A 12,459-nucleotide genomic window follows, 5' to 3' on the forward strand; every position below is an offset into this window, starting at 1 on the left:
AAAAACTTTCTTTTTATTTGTTCGAAGAAAATCGGGATAGGTGGATGTACGAAAATGTTGGAAGAACTTTTGTGCGGAAAACAGCGCGATTCCAATTATTTATGTTAATTAATCTTTCGTGGTAATGGAGAAACAAGTTGTGCCGCTAACGGAGATTTTTTAAATGTTCAAGTTGCTCTCGTTAAGAAGTGAACTAAGTGTGTGAACTGAGATGCAAGGATCATGATAAATCAAGTATTTGTGATCTGGTTTTGTTCAGTGATCATCATTTTAGGTGAGAAAAATGACAAATTTTAAATCATATAAATATTTAAATTTTTCTAGAATATTGTTCTTTCGTCGACTGTTTACAACTATTTTTTGGTGATTGTCCTGTATATTATGAGGAACCATGCAGGCCTGACATAGTCAAATTTATTTTAACTAGCCGTACAGGCAATGTGACGAATTTGTATCAGTTAAATCCATTCAAAGTACACTTGCCTTCGAATTTTAATAAATTAACACCTATTAAAATATTGATTCATGGTTATGGAGGAATGGTTATTGATAAAGCAATTAAAAGTGTAAGAGAAGCTTATCAAGCCATAGGTTATAATGTCATTTTAGGTATGTATATTTATTTTACATTGATATACAGGTGTCCCAAAAATGGTATACTAAAAGTGCACTACGGTGTAGAAGAGATTATCAAACGTGAGAAAAATGTTAAAAGAATTCTAATTCTATTGGACTTATTTGCTCCTTTAGGGGTCTTTGAAGGTGGGACTTAACAGGTCAATTATTCCGAAATATATTTATTAAATTGTCATGGATCGTAAATATATATTATCAACTATCCCCGAATTGTCTCAAAAATTACATTTAAACATTCTCGATAAGGTAGTAAGTAGTTAGTGCGCCAATTTTGGGACAGCCTACATTTAAAAAAATAAACAATATGCATTGATTGTAACGACAAATACGTTTTACTGCTATGAGAGAATTGTAACCATTTCATTAGTGAAGTTAGGCAATGTCGGCTGCCTTCAGTGTTTGGATGGGTGGCCACCAAGGGAACCAATTTTTCGTTGCAACTTAAAATTTTCATACCTTCATTATTTGACCTCAGTATTTCATTATTAATGATTGTCCCATCGCAGTGGGACAAGCCTCATAACATGAGTGAGACTAGTATCGCCGATTGGTGGTGCTACCGGTTGTAGTGGAATTAAAGTTACTAGATATAATATATATCTAGTAACTTTATACTTTATACTTACGAAAGTAGAGGGGCTATATACTGAAAATCTGTGTACTATTAGTTTGTCTAACGTTGCGAGGCTGGCTGCACATCCAAAATTTTTATGGGTTTTCAATGCCAACTGTGATGTGACAATCATTTATAATGACCGTGTATTAGGTAATTCAAAATGATTGTGGATAAATATGGCAACTATGTACGAAAATTTATGTAGCAACTGTGTGGGTAGGATAGAGTTGACATTTCTTTGACAGTTCTTAGTTGCACAATTTTGAAAATTGTCAAGTCAATGTGCAATGGTATAAAAAAATCAAGTGCACGCTAATGAAATATCGTACAAATGTCAACTCTGCCCCACTCACACAGTCGCCACATAAATTTGTTGCCATATTTATCCACAATCATTTTGAATCACCCAATACTTCTTGCTTCAAGTTCATTTCAATACTTTAGAGTCTGCAAGGATAATTAACATTTAAACAAATAATCGAGTTTTTTTGTTACTTACACGATACAGAAGACATCTGATTCTCTGTTTGAATCCTCTGGAATTAACAAACAATAAGTCGATTTTTGTTAGAGAAAATTCTTGATTGTGTTCTGCACTTTGTTTCATTACGATATGAACTTAGGGAGGTGCTCAGTAGGTAAATCTGCAGGTACCAAATATGAGTTCGTATCTCTTATTTTCAATTCGTCGATTTTGATATGAGCGGAATGACTGAACTAAAAAAAACTCTTATGTTTTAACATTGTAATTCCATATGTCTGAAATTGCCCTTATGGTCTAAGACAGAGGTTCTTAACCTGTCATTCGCGGAGGCCCGAAACTTCAAAGAGGATCCACAGAGACTTGAAGATGAATGTTTACAGTTAAAATAGATGGAACACACTTTTTTAAATCTTGACTTAAGTTTAGTTATCCCCTCTCAATTAGACGCCCCTGAGCTAAAACCCCCGTAGTTCATAAGAACTTACGAGGGCCCTAATTTATTTTAATAGGAAATTCACGTCACGCTATAGACACTTAAAACAAACGACGAAAAAGGGCCCAATCGTGAAAAAGGTTTAGAAACGATGGTCTGTAGATAAGATTTCTGATTTCTTCTAATTCTTTAATTTCTATTTAATATCATTTCTTAATTTGTTATTTGGTTTAGATGTAAGTACTGTACCTATTTATTTTTTGTTTTACAACTCTGCAGTAGTCGACAGGGAACAACTCAACTAGAGTTAGAAGAAACTGTAAAATAAAAATTCAGCTTGATATTGACGTTGACACATTCCATGACCCTGCAATCTGTTATCGGTCAATGCAATATCAATACTGAGTGACATCAGAAGGGGAACACCAAGAAATAATAGTATATTAAAGAACGAGTTTTATAAGGGTTGATTTGGCGCACGAGTCCCAAGTGTAGAAAACGAGTTGTAGGGGAGTTTTCTATGGGACCAGTGCGCCAATGCCCTTATAAAACGAGTTTTTTGTTATTTTTTAGAATTTGCACCCTTGTTTTAATTTTTGAATACAGAAATTAAATTTTCAAATTCTAGGGAATTTTGTATTAATTGGTAATTCAAGGTAACGGATGCAACTACATCTGCAACAGATGTTAAAAAGTAGAGTTTGAACATAAATATTGGAAGGTTTTTGGTGTAAATGACAATAGTACATTGAAATACATATTGATAAAAATATTCTTAGAGATTTATTAAACCACGAGTGCTTTAATAGATAGCCATAAACAACTCCAAATTGAGTACAATAATAGACCTATTAGAGACGCAAATTCTAAAATAGTTATTGTAAATTGATTTTTATACCACATATTAGTCTTGACTCATACATCAACTAATAACTGACAAAAGATTAATAATTTGTTCGGCGACCTCGGTTTTGGATACAATCATTTCAATGCCTGGGCATTGAAGAAATGAGATGATCGATGTCCTCTTGAGGCACTTGATCCCAGGCAACTTGAATTTCATGTTGCTGTTGAGCTAGGGTCTGTGGGGTGTGGTGCAAAGTAGTCAGTCTTCTTCGGATCATATCCCGAACCTGTTCGATCGGGTTTAGATCGGGAGATTTGGCAGGCCACGGTGAAATGTTGACACCAGCGTCATTTAAGAACTCTTCTGGCTACATGTGGGCGAGCGTTATCTTGCTGAAATATTGGCTGATGAAGACCATTTAGGTAAGGCAACAAAAACGGTTCCAGAACTTCGTTTATGTAGCGCACAGATGTCATACTGCCTCGAATGAAAACTAATGGTGATCTGCTGCCATAACCAATAGCACCCCATACCATTACCCCAACAGTGGAGTGAATAGGTCTCTCAACAGCAAACTCAATATCAGGCCTTTCTCCGCGACGCGACGTCTTCTTACTCACTTGCGATCATCGTGCATCTCCAAACAGAACCTGCAGTCATCGCTGAACACCATATTGTGCCATTCCTCCTTCCATTGTTGTCGTTCTCTGCACCACTCCAATCCTTGATGACGATGTCCAGCGGTCATAGAAAGTACTAGACGAGGACGATAAGACAACAACCCAAAAGACCTGATGCGGCGGTACTTACATGGTTCTCATGCTAACAGGCCTACCCTCTTCTACAAACTACTGGCCTCCAATCTGACTTGTGGCGAAACGGTCTCCGAGAGCCGAGAGTAGTAACCTGCGATTCTGGCGGGCTGTAGTGCGTCTTGATTGTCCAATGGGTCTTCGTCTTATCCCTCGTCTCTCTTCCTGCAATCAACGCGAAAGGCAATTTCCCTTTATGATAAACCCGCTTCGCGGAACGCCACAATTCGACCCCTATCAAATTCGTTCGTACTCTAGGCATTTTGTTAAAAGCCGTAGGTGTCAAAACTTTTGACAGACAATCAGCCACGTTTTAACTGAAGTGTGAATGAGTGTTTTATGAAGAAGAAAGAAAAGAGGTAAAAACGGTATGCATAAAAAAACTAAAGAGATAAGAGGCTGAAATTTTAATTAGTTTTACGTTTAGTCAAGACTAATATGTTTTATAAAATAATAGGTCTATTATTGTATTCAATTTGGAGTCGTTTATGGCTATTTGTGGTTTAATAGATCTCTAAGAAAAATTTTTTATCAATATTTCAGTGTATTATTGTCATTTACACCAAAAAACTTCCAATATTAATGTTCAAACTCTACTTTTTAACATCTGTTGCAGATGTAGTTGCATCCGTTACCTTGAATTACCAATTAATACAAAATTCCCTAGAATTTAAAAATTTATTTTTTTTATTTAAAAATTAAAACAAGGGTGTAAATCCTAAAAAATAACATAAAAAAACTCGTTTTATAAGGGCATTGGCACACTCGTCCCATACAAAACTCCCCTACGGCTCGTTTTCTGGACTTGGAACTCGTGCGCTAAATCAACTTTTATAAAGCTCGTTCTTTAATATACTATGTATTAAAAAGCGAGTGTTGATCCGTAAACATTTTTTAAAGGTTTTGTGTGTTCAACTAAGGACTTTATTTTGCCGTTGACACAATACTTGCTATATACCGGGTGTCGCACTTACGACTTTTAGGTCTTATTATCGTGGTCAAAGTTGGTCTGGGATTCGGAAACGTACGTTTTAATTGTGACGTGTGACGATTTCTTCAGTATGAACGACTGGCCTACCAGCACCTTTCTTATGAGTCACAGAGCCAGTTTCGCGAAACACACCAACATAATTTGTAAGGCATGCATAAAAATCCTTCGGCATTACTGCAGTGTTGGAAAAAATAAAAAATTAAACTGTTTGACAAATTTTGACGTTCAAAAAATGATTGACACAAATGCTTCGACAATTATATGAAAATCATGACCATCTTTAACCAAGATAATTTTTGATATCCCGGTATCTCTATTATTTATGGACCGATTTTTGTGAAATTTGGAAGATATAATAGCTATTCTAGTGAATGAAGAATAAACTAGTGGTAATAAAATGTCCGATTAATAAAAAATTTAATTTTAAAAAAAAATTCTTTATTTGAATCTACACAAAACTATAGTGTCTGATTGTTACCCGTTAGAAAACACAAAAAATTTAATCAAATTAACAGTTTCTACTTCAAGAAAACATTAATTATTTTGTTAAAAATGTGCTAAAATTTTTGAGATTTCAAGTCAAGCCCCTTTGAAACATTTGAACAATTCTGTGAAAAATTAAATAAATTGATACGGTTTTTCCTCTTTTTCTAGTGGTACGACTACCTTTAGGGGACGAATTTTTGCGGAAGTCATAGCTTGTTGTTGTTCTACGGTTTAGTATAAAACTTAAACTATTTAAGCCACAAATAAATGGCGTTTTTCAGACTGGATGTACTTTAGTAACGCGAGATTAATCTCCACCCTTTAAATTATTTATCTGTTAAATTTCACAAAAATCCATAAATAATATAATATAAGACCTAAAAGTCTTAGGTGGGGCACCTGTATACTGTCGTGGCCACCATATTCATCTACCCACTTTTGTTATTTATATACTTGCTCAAGTCAAGGGTCAGTAAAAAGTGAATCTACTGCCAAGAGATTGATTCACATGACTACTGTTTTGTTCCCGTTGCAATGACGTTTAATTTTTTCTTTAAAAAGTCACTTCTTTCAATTATTATTCTTGTCGACATTTTGACAAGTTGCCTAGTAACTGATTAGATAAAATGATGTTGCATGAGATTATACGGAAGCCAACAGTGAAAGTTCTATCAACATTGGTTCAGTTGTAATCGATAACACACTATGTATCAATTAACGTTTTCATCTTTATCTAATAGTAGTACTGTATCGATTTCGATAAAATTTTCACCATGGCATAATTAGGATTTCTTTTGTACGTATTTATACACAGCTAAAAGAGGTCAGTCGTATATATCAGAAACTAAAGAATAATTTGAAAATTTTTTGTGGTAAATTTAATGTGTGGTGCCCTTTCATTGTATGCACTTTTTTTTAAGGATTCTGTTATAACCCTGTTAAGAGGTATTAATTAAAACAAGACGTAAAATTTTTTTTTTGTATAAAAATATACCTTTTTTCACGATCGGGAGTAGAAATCAACTTTTCGGATGTCAACATCGTGACAGAAGTAGAGCATTTTCTCCCTAGGGAGCAAATATTTGCAAATATTTGCTCCCTAGGGAGTTTTCATTTTTTTGACAGTTGTGACAAAAATCTAATGGGAGTTTTCATTTTTTTTTACTGTTGTGACAAAAATCTAATTGTGTTGTCAAGGCAACTACTAATTCCATTAAATTCATCGAAAGATGACAACTCATTTGTCATCATTTTTTTATTCTTAAAATTTGAGATTTTTGTGCTGTTTCTACTCCCTACCGTGAAAAAAATAGTATATATACTTCTGGAGAGAATGCTCATTTTTCCCTCGGTGCTTTGTACAAACTGCACCTTAGGAAAAATCATGCATTTCTCTCCCTCAATATACAGGGTGTCCCCAAAAAAGAAGACGAGTCCATAACTCCGTTATTTATCGGAAGATTTTAATTATCTGTACACCAAATTAAATGGTTGTTAATAGGCTACAAAATGGCCTAATAAATTCAAGTATAGCTCCATGGACTTCAAAGGTAAACTGTCAAAATATTTTTTTTCAAATGGGATTACATATTTTTTTTTAGTAATTCTGATAGAGATTTTTATTCTGAAAACAACAATGTATCACAAATATACACTTAAATACCAAAAATTCACAAAAAAAAATTTAAAAAACGCTACTATCGTCTATGTTCTATGTTTTGCGCTAAACATTGGCGGCATATTGCGCAATCCCACATGTTATTATTTGTCATTTGTTTTTCCAGCTACCTTAATTTGGTTATTACATTGTAACGCAATGCATTTTGATAGCTTTTCGCTTGGTGCTCGTCATTTGTTTCAAAAGTTAGTGTTATTTTTTTTTATGTGAAGTTATACTTGTGATACATTGTTGTTTTCAGAATTAAAATCTCAATCAGAATTACTAAAAAAAAGTATGTAATCCCATTTGAAAAAAAATGTCTTGACAGTTTAGTCTTGAAGCCCTTGTAGCTATACGTAAATTTATTAAGCCGTTTTGTAGCCTACTAACAACCATTTGATTTGGTGTATAGATAATTAAAATCCTCCGATAAATAAGAGAGCTATGGACTCGTCTTTTTTTTTGGGGACACCCTGTATAATATACTATTTCATATTCAGTTGAAATTTTTTTTAATAATGTTAGTGCATTTGGTTTGGTGAAAATTAAACAGATTTGCTCAAAACAATCCCTTATTCTCAAGAATTATTGCAGCAATGTCGTCGTTTTTATTCAAAACAGAGTCAAGTAGTGATCCTGTTGTCTTTTGTTTTGTTTGCAACTCTGACATATAGAGTTAGAAATCCACATCCGTTTAAATTGATTTAAAAATATATTTCTACTCGTTTATTTTATTATGAATTTTCATTTAATTATTATGAAGAAAATTAAATTTTCCATGTACACAAATCGTTGCCACGTCACGTCACTAGAACCCTCATTCACCAAGAATGACGACAACAAGTTTCTTCACCGAAAAAACTCGAAAACCACAATATAAATTTAAATTTTGTTTCTTGATACATATTATATTTTGAAATACCACCAAGGTCTTCAGAAAATTAAATAAAAAAAAAAACAGAAGATGTTATAGTGGTAGTTTTTATTCATTCATGATACTTTTGATTTTAATTTGATTTTACAAACTTATTTTTCTTTGGTCAGAAACGTAGGTTATTAACAAAGGATACAATTATTTATTACATGCTCAAAAATAGATCGCTTAAATTTACTTTTACTTTTTAGCTAGTTTTAAGCTTTCTTTGGTTATGACAATGAGAGAAGAACTTGACCATTGCTATCCCATATATGATATTCAATGAATTATGAAACAATATAATCGATTACGAACTCCCATATTGAACACCTGAAACCTTGTAATTACTATTGTAGTATTTTTGTTACTGTGTGTTGCAGTTGACTGGGGACCGCTCTCACAAATACCCTGTTACGCCACTGCTTATTTAAACACTTGGCATGTAGGACAATGCATCGCCATCCTTGCCGTCAGTCTAATACCGTTAGGAATCGATCCACGTCTACTTCACTTGGTGGGATTCAGTCTTGGGGCACATATTGCAGGATTTACAGGTGCCAATATAAAAAGAGCTTTGAAAGTCCTTCCTGGACGCATAACGGGTCTAGATCCAGCTTTACCTTTTTTCGCTACCCTAAACGAAGAATGGAAACTGGATACTTCTGATGCTAAATTTGTCGATGTTGTTCACACCAGTGCCGGCACGTTTGGTAAAATCGAAGCTTTGGGACACGTGGATTTTTACATGAACGGAGGGTCCTTACAACCGGCGTGTTATGAAGCGCCTTGTATGAATTTACTTGTTAGAGATTCGTTGCGTTTTTATTTTTGAATATCAATTGCAGATCCACCATTGTGTAGTCATGCAATGTCAGGCATATATTTTGCCGAATCTATTATAAACAGGAAGAGTTTCACTGGAGTGCAATGCGATAATGTAGCGAATTATGTTTTAGGATTATGTTCTGGACAGCCAAGAGCTGTTATGGGAGAATTTATTAACACAAGGTAATTAAGTGAATACGATAAATGTGTTCGTGTTTCTAATTTGAATTTGTTTTTGTTACAGAACTAGAGGCAGATTCTACGTTAGCACTTCTAACTCAACTCCCTTTGCGTTGGGATATGCAACAGAAAATTATATTTTCAGTTGAAGCTGTTGCTGTAAATAAATATTTAAATATTTAAAGATGTTTGCCTTTTATTCTTGAATAAGAAGATGAACAACCTGAACAGAATTTAAAGCTCGAAAACTAAATATATTTGTCCTTGACTTAACACGTGGTAGTAGCTTGTAGTGAATATTTATTTTTTCCATGGCCTAGTATTTCTGGTAGATGGATAAAATAATAAATACAGTCTGTTTTTTTTTATCAAAGAACCACCAACGCCACAATTTACACTCAAAATAGAGCTGGCAACACTGTACACTTTTGACCTAGGGTGAAAAATCTCATCATATAAAATATGTGGTTATTAGAGATATTTGTAGCGCAGCATGTTAATAAAGTTAATAACAACTAATTCTAGAGATTAATAAATGTCTCATTTTTAATAACATGTTCAAATTTTAAATGCGAGTTTGCGTATTTTCAAAGACATTAAGAATGATAGCGTTTGCTGGTATAGTCAATAGATATTATTAAATTCCCTAACCCCCAATTTCATAAATAGAAACATAATATTGTTGAAACAATCCATTAAAGTCACGTTAACATAAAGTCGACTTTAAGTTTATTATGAAACTGGCCCTAATTTTAGTAAAATTTTATATTTGTAAACCTAAATCAACAGGTTCTTTGATTAAAAAACACACTATACAGGGTGTCTCACAGAGTATGGTACCTAACTGGAGATTCAAACCCTGCATTATGCAAACCCTGAACGTATCTTTAAGCGTCGGTATTTAAAACAAAGAGAGGTTTAAATATATACCACATTCTGTGAGACACCCTGTATGTATTTTATCTTTTTTTTTATTTCAGTATTTAATATTTGGTTTTATATTTTATCAAAAGAGTGCTGCATTTTATGTTTTTCTTTTTTCCTATTTTTATAATCTTATAAAATATTTTAATTTTCCACTGCATTACATTTCTGTAAACTGGATTGCTGCTTTGAATTATTTGCATCAATTTGGTTTTAGCATATTCAAAATTAATTGCTCTTCAGTCTTTTGAATTGACTTGATAATTGCTTCGTTTTGATTTATTCAACACGGACGACATATTTTCACTCAGGTTTAACCAGTATTTGCTTAATAACTTCCTGGAAAATCTGCTTGTCTCTCGTGAACCAGTTATATTTATAAAGCGTAAATTTAGGGCAGATAAAAGGTAATTATTGTCTGAGCCTGTGGCAGGAAATAACTGAATTCTTCAGAATACTCTTGTCGCTTGGATAACCACCTGTACAAGGTAAAAACCTGTTCAACTGTTTACAATTATAAGAAATCCATAACAAAATCAATATGGTATTTTCATTAAAAAATAATGCAGTTTTATAACACATGTTTAGTGTAGATTTTTTTTTAATTTACACATACCGATGTCCGAGCGGATACAACTTTTTCTGGCGTGACTTATAAATAACCAACATAACACACTCGTACCATGAAAAATAGTATTAACTTAGTAAATCGCGGCCATCCAAAAGTGAACGATAGCTTGCGAAAATTTCCGTATTTTTCGTTAGATTAAATCAGGCTGTATTCAATGGCGTTCGTGCAGCAGGCGTTACTATTTTAATAATAAAAAGTTGTAATAAATAATTTTTAATAAAAATGAGATAGAAGTAATTAATACATTATTAAAGTGAAAGTAAACTTTAGTAAAGAAACCTTTCCAACACCTATTCGCATTGGCCTTTCAAGCCTGTTTTCTTGCCAACCCCTCTTTGTATTGAAGATGCAAGTCTTACTGCAATGTAATTCTCTCGCCACAGCAGCCAACGACCAATTTTCTTCTAACTTTGCAATAGCCAGCCCTAGCTGTATGCATCGGAGTGAGATGTGGCATTTAAAAAAAATAGTTTCAATAATTTTTTTATCGCTAGTGTCAAACTGACGTTTTAGGATGCCTATGATTTAAAGTAAAAATCAAACTATAAAAAAAAACGTTCAGTTTTGGATGGCCACGATAGTACTTTTACATAACTTAAAACGTTAAAATAACTAATTCCTCATCTCCACAAATTAAATAATGTGTAACCATCTGGAAAATATCTACCTGCTTTCAAAGGCTGTAGATTGAAGAATTTAACAAAATTTACCGTTGAGAAAACAACATTCTGCCTTAAAGTTAATCATTTTGATTTTTTAAATACAAAATTAATAATATGTACTTAATGCATTACCTAGTAGACTTGTTGAAATAATTAAATATATGTACATGTATTATTAATATGTAGTTATTTATTTAACGAGTTCGTGTGTAAATTGGGCCTTTTTTTTTGCACAAGTGCGAGTGAAACGAGCGTTTTAAAGGCCCACGAGTGCAAAAAAAAAGGCCCAATTTGCACACGAACGAGTTGAATACAAAGTTTTTTTGTTCAACGAGCCCCTTAAAGGCTCCAAATCGCTTAAAATCTTTAAAATTAGCTTGACGTTTCATTTTGACAAGTTGTGACATTTATCAAAATCCGTTCACACAGGAGAAAATTCTCAAATTTTGACAGTGTCGAACAAAAAAATGTATTTGAATTTTGTGCACTCCGGCTTTTTTGTAATGACATCACAGAACATTTGCCTTTATTGGAATTGTGAACGGAAATTAAAAATAAATAAAACAAAATAAACCAAAGAAAATGCCTACAACTTTATTGGAAGGTATTGTTATTTTGTTTTGGGTTTTATTCATTTTTTGACACGTTTTTGATTCCCTTCTAAAACTAAATTTTATTCTTAAATAGTGATTAAAATTATACTCACTGATAAGTGATAACTGATAACATATCATTTCTAATTTTCACTTTTTGGGGATTTTATTCCCTAGTTTCTTTTGTAAATATTATCATGGATTGATTTAATGTTATTAATAGTCCAGAAAATGTTGTCGTAAAACCAAACTTTGAAACTTGTCACCGATTAATTTTATCATTAATTTAGCGGTGTAATAACCACGAATTTTTTTGTTAGATTACTTGTACCAATTTCAATCACCATTACGTGTTAGCACAATGGTACTAATTTCAGTTTTGAATGCAACAGGTGTTCGTGTAATTATAACACATAAGGTACGATGTAATTGCGCTGCCTTGACAATGTTCGGACAATAAGAAAATACCATAAATTTGACTGAGTCAAGGTGCATTACATGTAGTAAATGTTGAAATGTAATAAAATTTCGAGCGAAATGTATTGCAAGGTAAATGACAGATATCTTATTGTGGCTTCAGTTTCCGGTTGTTGAAACACCAAAATATAATTTACAATAAGTAAAAAATTAAAAACACATTTTCGAAGATCGTTACCTAAAAATTACCCAATAAAATACTGGTACCTTACGCTTGATTTCATTTGCGAACGATATTTATCAACTTTCTTGGGGATAAGATTACTTAATATATTTTATACAATTC

The 12,459-nt window shown here is 33.0% G+C and overlaps 1 protein-coding gene across 1 annotated transcript; it reads left to right on the forward strand.

Moving 5' to 3' along the window:
* On the forward strand, window positions 1-9,070 carry LOC138127088 (phospholipase A1-like). Its single transcript, XM_069042947.1, has 5 exons — window positions 1-274; window positions 325-609; window positions 8,262-8,669; window positions 8,727-8,889; window positions 8,951-9,070. The coding sequence occupies exons 1-5, from the start codon at window positions 223-225 to the stop codon at window positions 9,033-9,035; spliced, it is 993 nt and encodes a 330-aa protein (XP_068899048.1). The 5' UTR covers window positions 1-222; the 3' UTR covers window positions 9,036-9,070.
* Window positions 9,071-12,459: the final 3,389 nt, after the last annotated feature.

The sequence above is a fragment of the Tenebrio molitor genome, chromosome 3, assembly GCF_963966145.1.
Source record: "Tenebrio molitor chromosome 3, icTenMoli1.1, whole genome shotgun sequence".
Lineage (NCBI taxonomy): Eukaryota > Metazoa > Arthropoda > Insecta > Coleoptera > Tenebrionidae > Tenebrio > Tenebrio molitor.